A 22,849-nucleotide genomic window follows, 5' to 3' on the forward strand; every position below is an offset into this window, starting at 1 on the left:
TGGAGTGGCCGCCTACAGGCTGAGTCATTATGTCGCACACTGACGCTGTCTGAGACTTTTCCATAAACTCCCACATATCAATTTGTTCGTCAGGATAAAGTGGGTGCTTGTTCTCTCGAGAGAATATTTCGCTTAGAATATGTCAAGGTTATTCCTCAAGCTGTTGTTTGGAAAGTGAAAATCAGATGAGGTAGTTCAGACGTTCAGCCGTGCTCTTTGATGCAGTACTTTTTGCTGTAACCTATTACTGTTTACATATTTTTTGATTATTTTGGACATACTTGGGCTCAAAAATACACATTATTGCACGTATAGGTGTTGCATAACCCACTTGTGAAGTGCATTTTTATACATTACAGAAAGCAAGAATTCCATGTGTGGACTTGCGTAAATATACTCCAGTTAAAGGCCGATCTCTAACCACAGGGAAACGGCCAGTTGATGACAGTGTAATGATATTTTGATTTGAGGTTTCAATGATATTTTTAACTGCGACTCCCAAACTGAATCACCACCTGAATGGCTCCAGTTCAGAATAGCAGATAAAGAACCTGGTCTTTTCAGAAGCGTCAGACAAACTGATTTAAACAGCAGCCAGGATGAGAAGCAATTTTTGACAGCTATCCAGCCACTAATTTCTCCATTTGTGCCTTGTCCTGCCTCTGACCCGGAAATCATCTCAGCGCACAATCATGACGAACAACGCTATGACTATACGAATAAGTTAATTTGTATTTAAAAATATTTGTCATTCAAAGAGATCTATTCTCAGTTTGTTCATGACAAATAAATATGACATCCATATTCTGTTTTCTTGTGCCATACAAAATGCAAGAACTTTCATCAACTCCATTAAGTGGCAGCAGTAAGCTAGTGGAGAGAAAGAGACACATTATGCAGCTGTGCATCATCTCATTTAATTCACATTGGTTCAAACACATAACTAAAGATGTCCCGTTTTGTTGCCACGGTTCCCCTCTTCTTGCTTCACTTGCTCAGATATCAGGTTGGAGGAAAAGAATTGAGAGATAAAAAAAAACATAAGACCGGATTCTTGTGGCGTTGTTTGCGAGATAGCACCAGTTGAATTCCGCAATCTCTCATACAGCAGCTTTAGTCTGTGCCTTGAAGCCATCAGATCACTCATTTATCCAGCAGACTCGTGCCAACAACAGAACAACCTGGAGAGCGAGTCGTTCTATTGCCGTCCAGTTTTTTTCCCTTCCTTCTTATTAATCATGCTTCAGAGAGGCAGTCGGAGTTTGGGTCATTTTAGTAGGTTGCATTTGAATATTTTCAGTGCTGCAAACATGTAAACGCCTTCGGGACCTGGACTGGAGAAACAAAAAAAAAAAAAAAGAGCACCCAAATAATGTTTATCATACAAAAACAGCCTCAAAGTACTGCTGAATTTTTGATGAGCTGTTGAACTTTAGAAGAATTGCCTTCCTGGAAGTGCCAACTAAAATGAAGACTCATTAGGAAATAGGCTTTATTAGACCACACAGGCCAAGAGTCTGTACAGCTGAGTTGAAGTTTTAACACTAAGGGCGATTCTCTTTAGAAGAGGTTCATAAATAGATACCCCAAATTAGGGTTTCTTAATCCGGAGAGGACCGTGCAGTACTCTTTGAACTGTTAAAAAGCAGCAGCACAGCTGTGGTCCCGTGCTTTCTCAGCTTGCATTACGGACCATTTCTGCACTAATGCAGTTATCTGCCTGAATAACCGAAAGCCAAGAGTGCACTTCTGGAGAGGTTGTACACAGGAAAAAGAGTTTTGAGCTTAATGCTTATGCCATTGTGCAACAAGCCATCCATCTTTCACTGCTTATCTGGGTTTGGGTTGCAAGGGCAGCAGTCTGAGCAGAGAAGACCAGACTCCCCACACCAGCTCGTCCATCCGGGGGTGACACCAAGAGATTCCCAAGCTAGCCGAGAGATGTAGTCTCTCCAGCGAGTGTTTGGTCTGTCCATCGGCCTCTTCCCGGTGGGACATGACCACAACAACATACCTAGGAGGCCTAGTCAGTAGCTTGAACAATCTCAACTGACCCCTTCTAATGTGTAGCAGCTCTACTCAGAGTTCCTCAAATGACTGAGAGCCCATTCTTAGAAGGAAACTCCTTTCTGCTGCTTGTATCCACGAACTCAAACTTGTGGTCACTACCAAAAGCTCATGACAATAGATGAGAATAAAAGTGCAGATTGATCAGTAAATTTAGACCGCTTTGCTTTTATGCTTAGCCCTCTTATTACTGCAAACGCTACTCCCAACCAACCAGACTCATGGAAGTAATGCTTCCTGTGAAGCTACATAGCATGTCTTAAAGGAGGTGTTACACCAACATGCACACAATTTTAATACCAAATAGGAATGTCTGGCAGGTTTGTTTAACATATTGATCATATTTTACTGATAAAAGTACACCACTAAAGTGTTTTCTATCGGTATTAAACTCAAACGTTTTGTTGGCATTTATCCATAAGCCAGCATGGATGAATGAAATTGTTGACTCAACAGTACTTGCTGGGGAAAAAAAAACAAAAAACAAAAAAACGATTTGATGAACTGTTGCATTCTGTTAGAGATTTTACTCACTAATTTGTTGGGAATTTCAGGGCAAGGAAAGTTGATAAACTTACTGGGTTAGGGGTTTGATGGTTTACTCACCAGCGACAAAAACACACAAACAATGACACAAACTGCAATGGAGATGGTGACAAAAATCAAAAGCGTCAAGTTGTCGTACTCCAGAAACTCTGCAAATGACAAAAAACAAAAAAAAAAAACAAAAAACAAAAAAATACACTGAGTACACTTTCCCCCCCATTATTTTCTAAGTTACAGAAAGCACCCAAGTCCGGTGCATTAACTGCATTAACATTGTACCTGGTGTTTGTTGAGTTCTAAGGTTAGGTGGTGACTGGGATGTTTCTTGAGGAGTCGTAAATGTTTGTCGAGTACTTGGGCACGGTGGTGGTTCACATGAGAAATCAAATAGTCCTCGATCAGCTCCACGTAAGAGGTTTTCCATGTAGTCAAAGTAAGGGCCAGATGGTATGTGCTGTTCCTGATAGTGGCAATCAAAGTACTGCATCAATATTTCCTGTGGGAATCAGATAACATGCTCATTTGAAATAACTAAATTACACAATTAAGTGTACAAAAACAAATTCTGCCTAAAACTGAGTTTCAGTGTTCTCTTGCACAGTGAACCAGTGTGCTTCTACAAATTAAACTACATCTCATTTTAAAACTATGCATGTCACAGTCCAAACGCTATTTAAAATAAATATGCTGTCAGAAATGCATATAATGAATGAGGTCGATGATTACCCACCACTTTCATATGGTCAAACTTCAGCCACACAGTTTGGAGAATTTCAATAAAAATAAGCAGGCTTTCTCTGTTGGTGGATTTGTCACCAAAATTGTTGGTCAATCTCTCAAGACTTTGCTCCAATGGATAGATATTTAGCACCACCCAACAAGTGCCAGCCTGGAGAGGCATGTACAAAAACCATGAACAACCTTTGTCAAACAAAAATAAAATTAAAAATAGTAAAAGAAATTTGCTCATATTTCTTCATTTCATACATACCACCTCGTTGGGAACATAACTAATGGGAACCAAATAGTCACTGGGAAGATCCTGCTTCTATAGGGGAAATAGGGACCATCAGAGAGGTTTTTGTTAAAAAAAAAAAAAATCCAACAGAATTGTGATTAAAAATTAAAAATTTCTTTTATCCAAGCATAGCAGACCTCTTTGGTTATCATATTGTCAGAAATAAGAAAAAAAGATTTCTGTAAGTTCTCCAGAGGTTAACTCTGGGCCAAGAAAAGCCCCGCAACATAGAACAAATGTGACATACATCAAGCCTGTAGCAACTCACCAACAGTGCCACTCTATGGAGATCGGTTACTGGTGACCCATATTCAAAGCAGAGAGTCAAATTTGTCAAGAGACTCAGGAGGAGAAAAGGCACCTTTGGGATGAATATGAAAGTATTGCTACATCATACAGTGTATATGCTTTACATTATGTATAGTCATTTAGAGTTATAAAAATAAATTTGGGATTGGTGACGTTTGTGTGCAGCAGCAGAAATGAGATTTCACCATAGTCTCACATTTAAGTCTAACAGTCCCAGTATTGTTTAAGCTATATAAATGTAGCTATATATAATTTTTTAGGGTTTAAAACAGTATAAAACTAGCTGATGACAATAAAATCTTGCTCTAAGTGCCACCTTAAATTTACTGTCAAATATAGCATAAATAGTACAGTTTGACATAAGCATGGGCCACTGTTTAAAAAAAATTAAATTATAAGGGAATTCAATTAGTCACACTGTAAAAATTTACACAAGTTTTTATGTTTACTGCCAAGTTAGCTGGGATTACTTGTAAGAGTTGCTCTGATATTTTGTTAAAACCAAGATAGCTAGCTCTAGTTTACGTTGAACTTGCCAGCGGGCAAGCTAGCAGCCCATCCCAATTACAGTAGCATCGTTTTAAGTAAGATATGAGATCAAATCCCATCAAACAAGGTCTCACTGCCCGTTTGGCCTACCTTGACATCCATTACCAACACCTGCACCCTCTGACTGACAAAAGTGAGGGGGAGGAGCTGCAAACGGCCTTTTATGGAAACCCTTGGACGCAGGGAGGGAAACCCCATGAAATATACATTACTCTAGTTGCAAGATCTATGCATCAAAAAATAAAAAAATAAATATTATTTAATGACAATACTGTTTATAGCCACTTTATATTAAATGATTAACCATGTTTTTGTTTTGTTTTTTTGCTTTGTTAAAGCTCTCGTTAAAGTCATTAAAAGAATTTCATTGAATAAAAAAATATTGAAATGATTTAATTTCAATATGCCGTTAACATAATTTGATATTTAATTACATTTTTGGTTATTTTGGATTTGATTAAAGCTATCTTAAATTGTTTGTTTCTTTGTAGTTAGTTAATTTGCTAATATCCATTTCCCTTTTGTATCTATTTTTCCAAAAATTCTCCTATGTCAGTTCCCCAGACTTTGGCAGCTTATGGTTTTTAAACATTTTGCTGTAACTGCTTTCCCTTTTATTACTTTATGATCAAATTTTACTATGAATCATGATCATCAAATAATTAGGGGGCAAAATACCCCCCACTTTTTCAAAACTTCAAACAGGCCAAATCAGCTCAGTCCCTTTCTGCTATGGGCATAAGTGTAATATACTTAAGGTTGAGAGACTGTTAATGTGGAGATCATTCTGGGCTTTGAGAAATTACCACTGACATTTTCCACTATTTTTTCCAACATTATACAGGAATGAATTATGCAAATCAATCAGAAATCAGCTGCAGCCATGTGTCCTTTCACTGTCTTTCCATGTAAGCAGCTTTGGAAGGGAAGTATCCCTTCTTTTGCATACATCTGATTCAACTTCTTCATTCACATTACTGGGATGTATATTGTTAAGATTATTAATTATATGTAGAACTTCTTCATCATTTTATTATTTTGAGCTAATGCAATGAATGCAGGTTTCCAAAAGTCAGGTCTCAACTTCTCACAAGCTTGCGTGTTTCAATTACATGGGAACAAATAACTTCATTCGACTGAACACACAGTGCAGAAGTACTTTGTCTGCTGCAGTTGTAAGAGAAGACGTGGAAGGCATAGTCTGAGCTGAGGCAGGTCATCTAAAGCAGGCCACATCTAAATATAACCCAAACAGCTTAACACACTGCAAAACAAAAACACAACCAGGCTGTGAGCTGGAGACCTCAAGGGGACTTATTCAGATCAACCGGTGAGACCGACTAATATGACTAACATGAAATGCAAGTTAAGGTTGTTGTGTAATTTCCAATAGGACTGCTTTACATTAGCATGCTTATGTCCTGCATGAATAGTGGTGATACCGTGCCAGAAAGTTGCATGCTGTGCAGAAAGCACGATCTACAGACTGATAAGGTTTCTACATTGTATAATTCACCTTCATACTGTACGCGAAACTCCTATTTATGAAAAGAATTCAAGTGCCCCTTTCTCTTGCTTTTGTCTCTACATATAGAAATGGAGGACTTTGAACAGGAGGCCATAAATGAAGACTTGATTGAGTTTGCTATTCGAGAGAGCATTCAAGATGCCTACAAGCTGCCATGCTCAGTGCAAACAGATAGGTATGGAAAACCAAGAAGGGTCTTTAATGTTTATTATTAATGAAAATTGACAGTTAGGTCAATAAGTATTTGGACAATCATATAGATTTTGTAATTTTGCCCGCATACAATGTCACAGTGGTTTTAAATGAAACAATCCAGATGTGATTGAAATGCAGACTTTCAGCTTGAGTAGCATTCCCAGTATGCTTCAGATCACGATCTGTTCTCATTCTGAAGCATCATCCAGTCACTTTTGCAGCATTTGGCTGAATCCGAGCAGAGAATACAGCCCTATGCACATAATTCATCCTGCATCTAACCAAGTCAGAACACTGTTGAGGAGGTAGGCGTACCATTGTCAAAGTCTACAATCAGCAGAATGTAAATACAGAAGGTTTACAACAAGGTGCAAACCACTGGTTATGCTCAAGAACAGGAAGGCCAGATTAAAGTTTGCCAGAAAACATTGAAAAGAGCCTGCACAATTGTGGAAAAAACCAAGATTATATGAACTTTTACTATACTTAACCTGTACTTATGGACCTAACTGTATTGTTAGGAGTTGTTTATGTTCCAAATTAACAAAATTTTAAGGCAATCAGCAATCAAAAGTATAATGAAGCTCTATCATAGTGTTTCCAGAGTAAACGCTTTCATTTTCATAGGAAAAACACAAGTAGTGTGGAGTTTATGAAGATTATGGCAGCCATTCAAAAAGGTAACGTTCCCTTTAATCATGTTTGCCTTTTGCATGCGGCATTAAGCAAAGACGTACAAGGCGGGCGCGCCTACATTTAAACTCACTGTTGGTCATAAATATTAAAAATGTTTCCCTGTGAGTCTCCTTGTGGCTCTTGTTTGTATCTTGGCAGGTGATGTGGATGCGCTGCAGGAGCTGTCAGGTTGCGCGTCTGCCTTCAGAGAGAGTGACAGCAGGGGCTGGCTGCCTCTGCACGCAGCAGCTGTGCAGCTGCAGCCAGATGTCCTCCACACAGTGCTGCAGGGTGAGAGTGAAAACCAGTATGATGTCAGCTTGATCAAACTATTTAGTGGAATGTAAGCTACAATTACTGGAGCAGTGGGCTGAGTAGATTTCCACCTTTAACGCAGTCTTAATGGTGTTCTTGTTGCAGTGTTGGAATCCACCGACCTGACCCTGGAGGAGCAGACGGAGGACGGTGATACGGCTCTGACTCTGGCAGCTGAGGCCGGCCAGGTGGAAAACATCAAGCTACTTCTGAAGCACGGAGCTTCACCGCACAACAACAACAGCAGGAATGAATCACCTCTGCTAATCGGTAGCACAACACACTCAGACAGCTGACACAACACCTTCATTATTATGCTTTTTTTTTATGGAATCATTTTTTGTTTTCCATTTTTGCAGCAGTGAGACAACGCTCATACGACATGGTTCTTTCCCTCATCATGGGCGGGGCCTTCGTAGAGCAGGTGTGTCTCACCAAGTGGAGGGCCATTCACGAGGCAGCAAAGGTGAATGGAGCTGAATCTAAACTCAAAGTTCAGGTTTAAGCACAAAATTTTATTTTTCTCTAGTTTTTATTACCTTTCTTCCTTCTGTGTTCATGTGTGTCCTATCCCTCACCCCAGGAGGGTTGTGCAGCTATTATGATGCTGTTACTCCGACATGGAGCCAAAATAACAAGCAGAGACGGTCATGGCGTGACACCGCTGGGGATCGCAGCTGAACATGGCAACTCTGAAGTTTTAGACATACTCATACACCACGGTAAAACAGTATATGTTGTATCATGCCTCATAAAAACCTCCTGACGGGTCAGACATTGCTGTATTTTCTCTGAACTCCACTAGGTGGTGATGTGAATGCCCAGGCAAGCAATGGAGACACAGTCCTGTATGATGCAACCGGATCTGGAAACCTGGACTGTGTCAAGCTGCTTTTGGAGCACGGAGCCAACCCAAATGTTGCCAGCTACGCCTGCCAGCTGCCCATCCATAGAGCTGCGTATGAAGGATACATACTGTGAGTTCATGCAACTTTAAGCTCACTCTCAAACCCAATAACATCTGACTACATTCAACAACATTCTAACTAATAATCCCCAAAATAAATAACTTGACCAAAAACACTTTCCTCTAATTTTGCAGCCAATTTGAATGTAAAGCATCTGTCTCCGCAGCTGCAGTGCTTTCTCTGTACTCATCGCCACAAAGAGCCCTCTGTTTATCACTGTTTTTCACTTTTGTCACTGAATAACAGTAGAGCTCACACCACGATCTAATGAACATTTTTGTCTCTGTTCTGTTTTGTGTTTTGCCCCGCTCTCTTCCTGTTTATCTCCCACCCACCCGATCTTCTTTCTCTTCAGAATCCTGAGGACTCTCATCCCTATCACCACAAAGAGAGCTATTCGCCTCTCAGGCCAGAGCCCCGTCCACTCTGCTGCAGACGGGGGGCAGGTTCAGTGTCTAGAGCTGCTTATCCAGAAGGGTTATGATGTCAACGCCCTGCTACATGCACACATCTCTGGTACGAATCAGCTGGATGCGCACGTGCACACAACATCAACTCAGGCCATTTAGTTATCATAGTGAGTTTCTAAATCATGCAGGACTAAAGCGGTACACGCAAATACACACATTCGGTAAATGCAAAGATGCACGCACATGCAAAAAACAAGTGCAGATGAAAACATCTCTTCAGTGACTGTGAAGGGTGCTTCAGCCCCCATCACTGATAAAGTTGTGGTTCATATTTGCGACATTGCACTGCAAAAAATGCAAATCAGTGTGAAGTTTATCCATCTGAACACAGGACTAAACATCTATACACTGGACTATATATGTAGAGCAATATGCAAAGTCAATGCTTGGTGATGTTGGGATTTTCTAAAGTGATGAAGTTTCCAGCCCTCTTAAAAAAGTCGTTTATATTTGTAAGCACAAGTACTGTAAATGCTGCAGAGAACTACGGGGACCTCAGGAAGACTCCTCTCTACTTCGCTGTATCCAACGGTGATGTAACCTGTTCGGAGAGGTTGCTGGCGGCTGGCGCGAGAACTGACCTGGATCCACTGCGATGCATACTGGTTGCTATACGTGCTGAGAGGTAAATAGCGTATGTACATACAGTGCTGTAAAAAAGTATTTGCCCCCTCCTGATTTCTTTGTCACATTTGCATGTTTCCTATCGTCACACATTTTAAAATTAGACAAAGCTAACCCGAGTAAATACAAAGTACAGTTATTTAACAATGATTTAATTTATTAAGGGAAAAAGCTGGTCCAACCAATCTGGCCCAGTGTGAAAAAGTAATTGCACCTGCTTGGTGCAATTCAACTGTAATTAACTATATTTTTTATAGAAAGCTGAATTTAGTCACTATTCACTATTCAAACCCAGGCCCGATTATTACCTACTGAATGAGGAATTTGTGTGAAAAAGTAAAGGAGGCTAAAAGATCTCAAAAATCAGCTCATTGTTTTAAAATTTAAAGAAACTTAAGAACAGATGAGAAACAAAGTCATTGCTATATATCAGTCTGAAAAGGCTTACAAAGCCTTTGTAAAGCCAACATTTCCTGGAGTGCTTGGCCTACCAATATTACTCCAATAATTATGTCATGTTTACCAAAATGTGGCCTAGTCAAAGCCAACCACTTATTAGATTTAAAGGACAATTACTGTGTAAAATATTTAGTGTTTACACAGGTTACCTCTGTCTATTATCTGAAACATGCTCACAGGCAGTGTGACAAATATGCAAAACAGTAAGAAATCAGGAAGTACGATTAGGCAAATATTTTTTTAACATCACTATAAATGTAATTTGACTATACAGTACATGTAATTTCTGACTATTATCATTTCTGGTATTGGCAGCGCTGTGTTACAGCAGAGGCATTAAAATCTTCTTTTTTTATTTCTGTAACCAGGTTCGACTTGGTGGAGCTGTTGCTGTCCCATGGAGCAGAGGTTAACTGTTATTTCAGAGTGATCAGCAACACGGTGTTCCCCACAGCACTGCAGTACTGCTTCAGAGACCACGTCATGCTGCGATTGCTGCTCAACAGTGGATATCACGCTTACAAGCACGTATACCTGCTGTGAAATTAGTCGATATTCGATTTATTTACAGAGGATATGTAGTTCAGATTCATCAATTTCATTATCGGATTTTTGCAACCGTACAGGTGTTTCCAGTGCGGTCATGGTGACAGTGAAGAATTGGATAGTACCTGGACTGAGCTGCATAACCAAGCCTATCAGATTTACAGTCAACCGAAAGTCATCTCAGTAAGAGACACTACAGGCAGACACACAGACCATCTGTTAGCTAACCTCTACAATATGTCACTTCCCTTTTCTTTTCTTTTTCAGTTCTGTGAGTTTGTGTCAGTATCATGCCTTGCTCACGTTGTAGGCAAAGTGGTAAGGATGCTACTGGACTACGTCAGCCATGTCAGCATTTGTTTTAAGCTCAGACAAATCCTGCAGAGGAGGCCGGAGTGGGATGAGATTTCTGACATACTGGGTAAAACTGCACAGACAAGTCTGTAGATAAGAAAAACGTGCAAAACATGCACTCTAAAGCAGAGAAAAACATGACATTTTGAAAAGTGATTTAAAAAGCTGGAGGTTATGTGTGTTTCTGTGTCCAAAGGGAAGCCACGGTCTCTGCAGCACTTGTGTCGACTGGTAATCAGAAGTCACATGAGCCTCAGGACCTTGAATGACCCTGAAACTATGGCTGCTGGTCCCTTCCCCCCAAGGCTGATGAACTACCTGACCTACAGAGAGCGTGACCTGTACGGTGACCTGTTATCTGTGTGAAACACGTTTTATTTATACATGTGACTAAAGTGTGAAAACAGCCAAAGTGCTCATTTAATGCAATACCTTATTTCAGTTGTTTTTTTACAGACTGAATTAAAAACCAAAAAATGAATGTCTAGTATATGAAATAGATGTCCCTCACACAAGTGTTTCAGTTCATGCATGAAGAGAGCTGAGCAAGTGTGACCTGGTCCTGGACCTTTGCAGGGTGACGTGTGTTAAACCTTGGATGCACGAGTGACTGGACCCAACATTCTTCCATAAGTGGGTCAAAAATGGCCTGTGTTAATTATGCCGCTTTTGTTATTGTGATTAAAAATAATCATTTGTGTTATATTTTATACTATATTTTGGTTCAGACAAGAATGATTTGATGTTTGAAATATTTTTTTCACATTTTGAAAATCAGAAATGAAAAAAACAAAAACAAACCAGCAACAGAACAATGTCAACATCCATTTTGTTTGTGTGTCGGTATGAGCGATACTTCCTCTCTTTATATTTTCTTTGCCCTCCTGTCTGTATGAAGTTTTGACCTATTTCTGGCTGTAATCCCTTCACACAGGTACATTGATTTTGTCGCACTGACTGCTGACTTTATGATCTTCGTTACTTGGATCTGAAATCTTGTTGTCTTCGATTGGCTTTTTTTCCTGGGGCCCAGTTGTGACTTTTGTCACTGTGATTGTGGTTTGCCGTTGGGAGCAACCTTCCAGCCGGCTTCTCATATGTGATGCAGCAAGCTCCTTTGAGAGCTCGGTGAGGACGACCCGTCATGCAGTTGCGATACCAGATACCAATGTGAAGCTGCACCACAGCACCATGGGCCACCTCTGTGTTTTACACTGGCAGGTGTAGGTGCCAACAAACCGTGGAATGTGATTAATTGTGTTTTTTTTTTAATCCTTTCTGGTATTTTCCTCCATGCCGTACCGCTGAATGCAAACTCTGTGCTGTAAACCTCTTCAGAAGACACTGCACAGGAGGCAACATTATCTGTGGTGATGTTGCGTCTTGTCTTTTTGAACCTAGTGCAAAACTGCTGGACCGGGATTTCCCCCAGATTCTGAACTTCTTCCCCTGACTGTCTCCCAATACAAACCCGTCCAGTTCTTGCATAGGGGATGCATGCATCACAGACTCAGAAGAACTTTTGGCTATGACAAGCTTGTTTGGCATCTACTGTAGAAATTTGAACCTCCCCCTGAACAGCACAAGCTGTTTATCTACAGTGACACAATCACTGTAAGTGGTAAATGTGTGCTGCCTGCTAGTTCTTGCTGTTTAAAATAATCTTCTTAACGTGTTACACTCTTTGTGTTCAATAAAATATATTTTCCTGACAGTCGCAGTTGACAATAATCAAAGGTTCCCATGAAATTCCATAGGAAATGATTACGGGTATTTTCTGGCCCACTTATGGAAGCTTGGGGTAGTAACACAAAAACTAAAACTTTGTACATGTATAAAAGGTAAGTTAAAAATGTCATTGGCGTAATATCAAAAACACTTTTTTAAGGAATAGTTGGAACATGAAATTATAACAACTTTTCATTAATTAGATATTGCAAGGAAAAGACCACACCAGATCCTTTTTGACCCACTTATGTGTCTAAGGGTTAACAAAATCTCAAGCCCACATGGCCATTAAAGAGATGACGGGTAAACCTCGCATTAATTGTTTCATCCTTCTTTTTTAGTGTCTTGACAATCTGGTGTCTTAAAATGTAAACATAAAAGTCATAATATCAGTGAAATATAATAAACTGTGACATTTACAAAGTTGTGTAACCTCTGTGTCTTTATGATCTGATGACATCCAATTACCAAAGAATGAATTTATTGTTTTCTATTTGAGTTAATAGTCAGGAGTCTGTGCACAACCAAAAGAAAAGAAATCAAACGAAATCAATTCTTGCAACTGATATTTTTTAAAACCAAAACTTTTAAACAAAACGAGGTTTAGTATTAGTGGACATTAGTGAATGAAGAGACAGAATCTGTGGTGAGCACTCTACTGAATTTAAAGCCTGATTTCATGACCAGTAATACCCACTGTTCACCCCCTAACACAGCTTAATTTTCCTCTAGGTTTGAATTATTGGGAGGTATTGAAAGGTGGGATCTGAGGGAGAGCCCAGCCACCTTTTGAAGGAATCTCAGTGGCCACTACCCAAAACTTGTGGCTAATAAAATATATGTTACATTTTAGGTCCCATTTCTTTGGTGGGTAAACCAACTAAAGTTGGCAGAATTCAATATAAATAAGGCTTTTGTCCCTCACTCAATATGTTTATCTACTATTTTATGTGTTTATAAATTCATCAAGACTGGCATAAAAGAGAAAGAGAACTTTTTGCTGAAGGATATGTAGTGGCCAAGCCTGTGCCGTTTTTTCAACTATATGTCATGCGTCTTACTTCTTGTGTTGACTATATTCTGAGCCCAGTTGGCTATAAACAAAGGTTACAGACTACTACATTGACAGGACACATGGTCTCTGAGCTCACAGGCTTTTTGTGTCTCTGCCTCTCAGAGCAGCACCTCCCAAAAAAAGATGCTGCATCATGGTGCCTACACTTTAGTACGTTCCCCTCTGATCCCTCTCTTAAGGCCTGAACAGCAGCTGTGGAGATTAGAGAGGAGAGGCCACGGACACACACGGAGGATCTCCGTCACATAAACTCGGTTGGCCAGGACAGATCTGGTTCAGACTGGAGTGGGCTTCAGTGGCAGAAGACTGGATCCAGAATATGCCGACAACTTTTTTCTTTGCCATTAAGGACCTGAATTAACTTTGAATTTCTACTAGTTTCATAGTGGACCGTATCTTTTGTTGGAATTTCCAATCCCAAGCGTCTTCATTTTGGGGTCTACACCAGATCATAAGCAAATCAAGAACCGGCCTGTCTGCATTTCTGTCACTTCTGTGCTTATCACACTTTGGCCATGAGCTGTTTTGGGTATCGTCGAGAGCTGAGTAAGTATGAAGACCTTGATGAAGATGAGCTTTTGGCTTCTCTCAGCGCCGAGGAGCTGGCTGAGTTGGAAAAGGAGCTGTCGGACATCGATCCTGATGCCAATGTGCCCATAGGACTCAGACAGCGAGACCAGACAGATAAGACCCCGACAGGCACCTTCAGCAGAGAGGCCCTCATGAAGTACTGGGAGAACGAGACACGTAGACTGCTGGAGGATGAGTTAGGTGGAGCAAGTCCAAAACTGGTTAGTGTTAACATTTATTTTATTTTTATGTTTTGGTTCTGGTGTTCTATTAGTTTTGCTAAAGAACAGAGTAACTTAAAGTAACATTATTACAAATTCTTCTAGTAAGACGCTGTCCATATCACATGATCCTGCTAGCATTTCAAGATTTTATTAACTGTATTAGTCTAAAGAGCTTGGAAAGAAAAGCATCTGGACTTCTTTAGGTTGCTTGAAGACATTTCACCTCTCATCCGAGAAGCTTCTTCAGTTCTAAGGTCAAATGGTGGACAGTCCCAGATTTAAGTCCTAGCGGACTGTCCCCCAAGAGGGTCATGAACCCCCTGTTGATCCTCTACCTAGATCTGACCTTAGAACTGAAGAAGTTTCTCGGATGAGAGGTGAAACGTCTTCAAGCAACTTAAAGAATCCAGACGCTTTTCTTTCCAAGCTCTTTAGACTACGATGGTCTGGATGACTGAGAACCTTCACAGACATTAACTGTATTAAAATACAGGATGAAGAACAGGAGGAGGACTGTGTGACAGAAGAAACCAGTGAAGGAGAAGAGGACAAAGATGATGAAAATGAGAAGGAGCAAAAAAAGAATGAAAAACAAAGTGAGGAAGAAGAGGAAGCAGAGAACAGTGATGAAGAAGAGGAAGAAGAGGAAGTAGAGACGGAGAGTGAAGAAGAACCTGTAACAGAAGAGGAGGAAGAAGAGGACGAGGAGGAAGAAGAGCAAAATAATAAATCAAAACCTGAACCGTCAAAAAATTCAGGGCAGGTGACGTCGTGGGCCGAGAACCTAACCCTACTCAAGCCCCAGAGGGTGGAGCCTATTAGGCGGACTCCTCCTCCTCCTCCTCCACCACCTGCTGACCCGAACACCACTGGAAACCCAACTGTAGTCGATGACGCTCTGCAGCGAGTGCTTAGAAATGACTCTGAACTCACTGAGGTTAATCTCAATAATATAGATGACATCTCACAGGTACAAATAAAATTCTTTCATAACAAACTAATTTCACAAAATATCTTCACCAACATGTCACAGGAAATGCAGATAACTATGGTTATGATAACAATAATAACAATTAGCTGCTGACTAAGAATTGCATGAATCACAAGATTAGGTTCATTTAGGTTTTGATCCTTCTGTGTGTTGCTTCACTTGTGTTATCATAAGGCAATCAAACAAAACAGGTTTGCAATCAGCTCTATCGTGAGTTAAACAAATTTGTGACTTTTTGAAATTTAAATCTATAAGCCTTGTTTCCAAATCCAGCAGTTTTGCTCAACTTTTAGCTAAATTTCACAACCTGGCAGATGAAGATACAGGAAGTTCTTTACAGGACACTTTGCAGGCCTTTTTAGCAAAAAGGAAAGAACTGAGCAAAATGCTAATCAGCTATCTTCCGATGATGACTACATTTTTTAGCAGCTTTTTAAATTTTATCCACATTAGCATCCTAGAATGGGCGACCGTGGCTCAGGGGGTTGGGAAGCGTATCTGTAACCAGAAGGTCGCCGGTTCGATCCCTGGGCTCTCTGTCCTGGTCGTTGTGTCCTTGGGCAAGACACTTTACCCTACCGCCTACTGGTGTTGGCCAGAGGGGCCGCTGGCGCGAAATGGCAGCCTCGCTTCTGTCAGTCTGCCCCAGGGCAGCTGTGGCTACAACCGTAGCTTGCCTCCACCAGTGTATGAATGCGAGAGTGAATGAATAGTGGCATTGTAAAGCGCTTTGGGTGCCTTGAAAAGCGCTATATAAATCCATTATTATTATTATTATTAGAAACGAAGTCATGAGATGATCACGTTAGTTTCCAAATTATTTCTCATTGACTAAAATAGATGCTTGCAGCTGTCACCCTGGCTGAGGCTGGCAAGTCCAAACCACCCATGAGATTCAGGGGTCGGCAATCGATTTTCCTAAGGAACCACATTAAAAACTGAATGTGTTGGAAGGTTTGGAGTGGTGTGGCTTTCCAAAACAGTCCCAGTTTCTCATGTGCTCTAAAATCGGTGTTTGATGCTAAAGCCATTCTGGTGGGTTGCACAATAGAAGCAGGAAAGTTACTCATACAAGTTGCGGCTAATTTTAGTATTGTTGTAACAGCAGCTTGGGACCAAGGCTTTGTGTCAGTGTGGTAAACACTGGCCTTTCTGAAGTGTCAGATGACTTCAGGAATGTCCTGGCGTCTATGTGGTGGTGGCAGTGCTGAAGGGAACAGAATCATATTATCTTTCACTTTTTATAATGCTCTGTGCTTCGAGGTTCTGATATGTCTGAAGAATATAAATACTAATAATTTACTTCTCAGGAAACTCTCATCCGATTTGCTGAAGCATTGAGGTCAAACACACACGTGAGAACCTTCAGCCTCGCAAACACTCGAGCTGACGACCACGTGGCTCTGGCCATTGCTAAGATGCTAAAGGAGAACTCCTCCATCATCAGCCTGAATATAGAGTCTAACTATGTGTCTGGAAAAGGCGTGATGGCTCTGGTTCAAGCACTACCAGGAAACAACACCTTGACGGAGCTCAGGTTTCATAACCAGAGGCACATGTGTGGAGGACAGGTTGGATTTCTTCCTTCTCATTCCTATTCTGTGTCTGTGCTGTGCTAATGACATCATGACATCATCATGAGCAAACACGTCTTGCAGGTGGAAATGGAGATGGTGAAAATTCTGAGGGAAAACTACACCTTGATCAAACTGGGTTACCAGTTCAACCTACCTGGGCCGAGAATGAGCATGACAGGGATCCTCACCAGGAACCAAGACCGCCAGAGGCAGAAACGGCTGCAGGAGCAGAGGCAGCAGCAGCAGAACCAGCAAGGGGCACAAGAAGGAGCTGTTAACCCCAGAACCACTGCACTGGTTTGCAGCTTTACTTTGTCTAGCTGGACAGCATCCCGCACCCCACTTATACTAAAATTTATACTGACTTTACTGCTTTCAAAGTTCTTATTTTTGTGAAAAGGAGTAAGATCTTCATCATAAATGTTAACTCCAGAGCTGACGATCACTCCAAGGTCATCGTTGACACCAAACTACAGAAGGAAAACTGGGGATGCTAGAATAATAAGGAAATTTAAAAGAGAATGTAAAAATTAAATAAACACAAAAATCTCCTGAAATCTCATTAAAATGTTCCCTGATGGCTTTATGATTTCAATCAGAAGTCATATTTAATAGGTCATGGTATTTATTTTGCAAATTATGTCCAATTTTAGAGTAAAATAAGCAATAAATCAGGGTATTGTTGAGGGTGTAGCTGCCTTGTTATTGATAAATTGCTATGTCATCAGTCTGCAGTGATGTCACAGTCTGATACTACTCATTTTCGACACCTAGTTCAAAAACAAAAAAACAACTCCCTTTTAAAAGTTGGACGTCACTAACCCCTGGGTGAATGAATTTTTGGCCATTTATTATATACGTATTTTTATTTTTCACAGTTCCTCTACAATGCTAAATGAACACCTGCTCAAACTTTAATGCGCACCCTTTCACCTGCACAGCTTTTCCAGAAATATTACTTTTTCTGTTTATCCATTTATTTGTCTATGCGCCTTTCTCTGCCAGCAGAGAGGAACGCCAAGTTCATCACCTTACAGCTCACCCAGGGCCTCTCCCTGGTCCTCACCTAAACTGCCCCGAAACGACCTGGCTAAAAAACAGACACCCCCTGCGCCACCTCCTCCCCCACCTCCACCCCCGCCTCCTCCGCCACCTCCTCCTCCACCTCCTCTCCCGCAGCAGGAGAAGAAAAAGCCCACGAGGATGATTGCAGAGGTTATCAAGGCGCATGAAGCCGGCAAGAAAAAGACGGTGAAAACAAAAGGGAAGAAGGGGAAGAAGGGGAAGGTGTCGGGCAATGATGAGACAAACGGCATCCTTAAGGAGCTCAAAAATGCCCTTAGGCCAGTGTCGGTAGAGAGGAGAGGGGAGGAGGGCAGCAGGCCATCAACACCAATGAGGTCAGCCCATGATCAGCTGATGGAGTCCATCCGCAATAGCAGCATGCGCAATCTGAAACGGGTAAGTGGTGTTAAATTGAGGTTTTTCTAGCCCCAAATTTGCTTCTAATTACTAATAGTCACATTAAAAGTTGTAGCAGACTGAAACTTGATTATTTAGAAGTGCACTCAGCCAAACATTGTGTGAGGTTAGAGTGCTTCGAGCTTTAGTGTGAGAAAAGTTCAAAATTCAACACTCAAGCAGAAACACAAGCAGACGAGCAGAGCTCTTGAAGCAAAATTGCAGAGTCTCTCGAAAGCAAACTGAACAAGCGGGGAGTTTAATTTAGATGTGCATGACACAGAGTCAGCGGTGTCTGAGTCATCTCTGTGGCTGACATGCTATGTTCTGTCTGTAGAGGGTAGGCAGGCAAAAGGCTACTTGCTGCCATCCAGCACTTTGGAGTGATCACAACGCTTTTACAGCCAGTAAATAATAATGACGGCCAAACAAGTCAAGTATTTTTATCTTGAAGAGGCAGATTAACTGATATGGAGGAAAATATAATAGGACAAACAAGAGGGAACTGCAAATGAACCCATCTGGACTTTGTTTTTCTGCTATTATTCTGAGAGCTAAACTATTTTTACCTCCGAGAAAAGAGATGCTTTTGAAGCTTTATTACAGCTCTTCACATTGTTAGAGTGGAAAATTAGCTCTGCCCTCAGATAGCAGGGTCTCCAAGTGTAGCTGTGAAATTCCAGCCACTTAATGCAGGTATTTATAGAAACTGTTGACTGAAACTTAGATAAAGACAGACACAACACCTTACCAGAACACAACACGGACCAGCAACACACATTTAACACATCTACTGACACCAGCGAGGACATTACGCACATCACTGATGCAATGCTCCAGTTTGTGTTAGTCAGAAATCATAATGACACAATGAAAATGCTGTATCCTGCTATTACAACTAGGAAAATAGTTCATCAATGGTAGCCAATGCGTCTGGGTGATGAATCTAATAGATGTAGCTAGCTAGCTTAGCATTAGACTGGGGAAGGGAGAAAACATTAGCTAATGTACAATAACAAAAATTTCATAAATATGTGAACCGATAAAATTACTTGTCGTCATGAGTTGACCCCTAGATTGCTTTAGATGCTAGCAGGTTGCCGCCATAGCCTATAGTGTGCGTGAAAGACAGCAATTTGTCTGCAAACACTTGCTAACTACTTACCGGGTGGTGGCAAACCTTGAAAAAGTGCAGCGCAAACTGGAAACAGAGAACGTTCGCCTTCAAAGTAAAAGTTGTGCATCCAACAGATTATAAAAGGTGGTTTACAGTTTGCGTGGGACTCTTCACAGTTTCACTACTGCTTGTGGAGTAGTTGGCAAGTGTTTGCAGACAAGGTGGCATCTGCCATGGAAAACAGGCAATCTGGTAGTGACCAAAACAACTTCAAGGACGTTTTTGCCAAATGGTTGGGGAATAAACATTTTTGCCCAGGCATCCAACCACCGTGCTTTCTTGTTTGATTTGGGTCAAACAAAATGTCAGAGAGATGAAAGTCACGTGGTGAGCAGTAATGTGCATTAATACCTCCTAGCTTGATTATATCATTGTCTTTTCCAGGTGGAAGTCCCTCGTCATCTACGATAAAAGTGTCATAAAAGACATCATCTTGTTATCATTTGGATACTGATGACGATGGACTGACCGACGGTGGTGAATGATGACAGGTGAAAACTTGGGTTTTCTAAGGAGGCCGACGTGAATTCTTACTCATAAAAAATACACTGGAAATTTGCACTGCAATGACAGCTTTACATTTTAAAAATGTTGAATTTGTTTTTTTTAAGTATTCACAATAGGAATTAGGTACATGGCATTTGTATTTTAATTTGTGGAAGGAGTGAACTAATTTGTTTACTGACAAGTTTTCTAAATCGCTGTTTCCTTAACTGTAAATATGATTTGTTGTGGTTGAACTGATTTAAATATAGCTAAATATAGCCACCTGCTGTTTACAATACCACTTGTGGAAGGATGCAGACTCTTTTCTGACTCTTTGGTTTCTGGATGAGCTCCATTTGAAAGAAAGGGGTCAGGCTGTTAAAGGGAAGAATGCAGTCAGTCCCACGGAGCCACTGTTTTTGTGTTTATCAGTGAGTCAGCTTACTGGTCAAGCGCCACTGATGCATATTCCCACTTCAACACACTCACAATACACCCACTCAAGATAACACGCATTAAAGCAAGGCTTTTGCGCTCTTTGAACAATTCACAGTGCATGACAAGCGAAGAAACTACGCAAACAAGCGTGATTAAAAATTTTATAATATCAAATAAAAACCGATGAGCCCCATATTTGTTCAGCCCAGTGAATGCCAGTGAATGGCACAGCCTATGACCAGTAGCCTAGCTTGGGACGACTAATGACAACTAATGTTTGCTAATGTTAGCCACCTTTAAATAACTTTTTGTAAGTACCAGCTGTTTTTTAGCAGTGTGTGCTGAAATGTATTTTTTGGATGTGTGTTACTTTCTAACAGTTGGTGTTTCTTTTAAGCTACACCGAGTTTCTCCAGAGGTTTTGCTTTTTGGATAAGCTGCCATTGTAAACAAGAACGTGCTCTTCATGACTTGCCTGGTTAAATAAAGGTTCAGTTGACTCACTACACCATTTTGTGGTACAAAGTGGTATTGCACAAATGTCCAGGCCTAGTTCAACTTCAGCTGATATCACTTCAACTCAACATGCAGATGTTTGAGATATAAAGTTATAGAGCAGCTTTAGTTAACTTTGGAAGGTTTTAATCCTCTGAGGTGTAAGTCATCATAACCTTAACCTTACCCAATAAACCCTGTTGAATAGATTTTTTTTAACGTTTTGAATAAGAAATAGAATAGATTTGACGCATGTCTGTAATTCAATTCAATTCAATTTTATTTATATAGTGCCAAATCACAACAACAGTTGCCTCAAGGCACTTTATATTGTAAGGTAGACCCTACAATAATACATACAGAGAAAAAAACACCCAAATCAAATGACCCCCTATGAGCAAGCACTTTGGTGACAGTGGGAAAGAAAAACTCCCTTTTAACAGGAAGAAACCTCCAGCAGAACCAGGTTCAGGGAGGGGCAGCCATCTGCTGCAACCGTAAAAAGGATGATTTCTGTTTATCTTGATTTGAAGACTCGGGAGAGCATTTTAATAAAAATAAGAGGTGGCATCATGAAAGTAACAATAAATATTTTTAAATGCAGGAATTTATTGTAATCCTCCGTAAATTTAAAAGAATAATACTAATACAGTGCAAAAGTGGCATAAGTACATTCACCAGTCACTTTGCGAGGTATATCTGACGTGTACTAGACTGAACTCCCTTTTAGAACACTGCCTCAGTTCTCAGTGGTATAGATTCAAAAACCTGCTGGAAACATTCCTCAGAGATTAATAGTCCATATAGATAGTCCATATTAACTGTCAGCATCGCACGGCTGCAGGTACACATCCATGATGCGAATCTCCTCTACCAGACCCCAGAGGTGCTCTATTAGCTTCTATCTGACTGTGGGGGCCGTTTTAGTACATAAACTCATTGTCATGTTCAAGAAACCAGATTATCTGAGCTTTGTGACATGGCAACAGTATCCTGCTGGAAGCAGCCATCACAAGATTGGTAGACTGGGGTCATAAAGGGATGAACAAAGGGCAGAATGGATCCATTCTTTAAGGTTGTTTACACCAGAGTCTGATCCTACCATCCGGATGGCGGAGCAGAAATTGAGATTCATGAGAGCAGCCAATGGGTTTTCCAATATTCTATTATCAAATTTTGAGAGCATCAGTTTCCTGCTTTTAGCTGACAGGAATGGTACCTAGAGTGGCTTCTGCTGTTATAGCCAATGTACTCCAAGTTTCAGTTAAATGCATGCAGAGATGCTCTTTTGCATTTGGCTGTAACAAGTGGTTTTTGAGTTACTGTTGCCTTCCTATGACCTCAAAGCAGTTTGACTATTCTCCTCTGACCTCTAACAAGAAGGTTCTCTCATCCAGAGAACTGCCACTCACTAGATGTTTTGACCTCTTTTGGGTTACTTATATTACCTCTCTTCCCCATTCTGATCCTCAGTTTGAACTTTATCAGGTTGTGGTATGCCCTGTTAGAGCAGTCACACTGACATGATAGTCAGGTGCTAGTGAGATGACAAATCAGAATGGAAAGAAGGAATGACGTGTCAAGAAGAAGATCATATGAGGTGGGGGATGAGAGTTGAGAGAGTGAAATCAAGAGACTGAGAATTGTGATCTATTAGTGTCAGCCATCCTAATCCTGGTCTTGTGTTTGTTTATATGTCTTGGAAGAGTTCCCCAACTCCTAAATCCACAGAACAGCTGTTCAAAGACAGCAGTGTCAGGCCCTGAGAGGTGGCAACGGCCAGAAAACTACAGATTTGATCAGGACCGACAGTCTCCAAAGCACCAGTCACTTGATCATTGGGTTTATTGTGCATCAGAAGGCTTAGGTTTCAACATTCAAGATTCAAATTTGCTGAAAAAATATGTTTTTTATTTCACATATAGCCACTGAGTCTGAAGACTTCTTCTCATTGGTGGAAGACAGGATGGAAGACATAAAACGTATTTCAATAAGCTCACGACA

The 22,849-nt window shown here is 40.7% G+C and overlaps 3 protein-coding genes across 4 annotated transcripts; 2 read left to right on the forward strand and 1 right to left on the reverse strand.

The window, feature by feature from the left end:
- Window positions 1–910: 910 nt before the first annotated feature.
- Window positions 911–4,609, reverse strand: LOC146689721 (uncharacterized). Its single transcript, XM_085436810.1, has 7 exons — window positions 4,580–4,609; window positions 3,900–3,992; window positions 3,605–3,661; window positions 3,344–3,502; window positions 2,893–3,109; window positions 2,674–2,762; window positions 911–1,334 (listed from the first exon to the last, which is right to left on the reverse strand). Exons 1-7 carry the CDS (start codon window positions 4,589–4,591, stop codon window positions 1,233–1,235), a joined length of 729 nt encoding a protein of 242 aa, XP_085292936.1. The 5' UTR covers window positions 4,592–4,609; the 3' UTR covers window positions 911–1,232.
- A 1,138-nt stretch (window positions 4,610–5,747) lies between these two features.
- On the forward strand, window positions 5,748–12,766 carry asb15b (ankyrin repeat and SOCS box containing 15b). The gene is made up of 14 exons (XM_085437122.1): window positions 5,748–5,819; window positions 6,084–6,192; window positions 6,840–6,892; window positions 7,047–7,178; window positions 7,308–7,472; window positions 7,562–7,668; window positions 7,786–7,924; window positions 8,008–8,179; window positions 8,526–8,686; window positions 9,121–9,265; window positions 10,092–10,247; window positions 10,350–10,452; window positions 10,537–10,690; window positions 10,820–12,766. Exons 2-14 carry the CDS (start codon window positions 6,086–6,088, stop codon window positions 10,987–10,989), a joined length of 1,764 nt encoding a protein of 587 aa, XP_085293248.1. The 5' UTR covers window positions 5,748–5,819; window positions 6,084–6,085; the 3' UTR covers window positions 10,990–12,766.
- Window positions 12,767–13,594: 828 nt separating this feature from the next.
- lmod2b (leiomodin 2 (cardiac) b) lies at window positions 13,595–20,856 on the forward strand. Of its 2 annotated transcripts, none has more exons than XM_085437425.1 (6): window positions 13,595–14,217; window positions 14,714–15,190; window positions 16,522–16,782; window positions 16,870–17,085; window positions 17,794–18,249; window positions 19,811–20,856. In XM_085437425.1, the coding sequence occupies exons 1-6, from the start codon at window positions 13,942–13,944 to the stop codon at window positions 19,835–19,837; spliced, it is 1,713 nt and encodes a 570-aa protein (XP_085293551.1). In that variant the 5' UTR covers window positions 13,595–13,941; the 3' UTR covers window positions 19,838–20,856. The 2 variants fall into 2 exon arrangements, with proteins under 2 accessions (XP_085293551.1, XP_085293552.1); XM_085437426.1 differs by having other exon boundaries at window positions 13,596–14,217; window positions 17,797–18,249.
- The last annotated feature ends 1,993 nt before the right edge of the window (window positions 20,857–22,849 follow it).

Source organism: Copadichromis virginalis, linkage group LG17, assembly GCF_057382275.1.
Source record: "Copadichromis virginalis isolate Kocher_CV1m ecotype Utaka linkage group LG17, C_Virginalis_male_GT1.1, whole genome shotgun sequence".
NCBI lineage: Eukaryota > Metazoa > Chordata > Actinopteri > Cichliformes > Cichlidae > Copadichromis > Copadichromis virginalis.

Excerpts from the sequence above, each read along its gene's own strand:
- lmod2b (XM_085437425.1), top strand. The coding sequence starts at position 13,942 with ATGAGCTGTTTTGGGTATCGTCGAGAGCTGAGTAAGTATGAAGACCTT. Across the intron at positions 14,218-14,713 it reads GTGGAGCAAGTCCAAAACTG|GATGAAGAACAGGAGGAGGA; the intron begins GTTAGTGTTAAC and ends ATTAAAATACAG. Across the intron at positions 17,086-17,793 it reads ACCCCAGAACCACTGCACTG|CAGAGAGGAACGCCAAGTTC; the intron begins GTTTGCAGCTTT and ends TTTCTCTGCCAG.
- asb15b (XM_085437122.1), top strand. The coding sequence starts at position 6,086 with ATGGAGGACTTTGAACAGGAGGCCATAAATGAAGACTTGATTGAGTTT. Across the intron at positions 6,893-7,046 it reads TATGGCAGCCATTCAAAAAG|GTGATGTGGATGCGCTGCAG; the intron begins GTAACGTTCCCT and ends GTATCTTGGCAG. Across the intron at positions 7,925-8,007 it reads AGACATACTCATACACCACG|GTGGTGATGTGAATGCCCAG; the intron begins GTAAAACAGTAT and ends GAACTCCACTAG.
- LOC146689721 (XM_085436810.1), bottom strand. Across the intron at positions 3,662-3,899 it reads TCCATAGAGTGGCACTGTTG|AAGCAGGATCTTCCCAGTGA; the intron begins GTGAGTTGCTAC and ends TTTCCCCTATAG. Across the intron at positions 3,503-3,604 it reads GTTATGTTCCCAACGAGGTG|GCTGGCACTTGTTGGGTGGT; the intron begins GTATGTATGAAA and ends ATGCCTCTCCAG.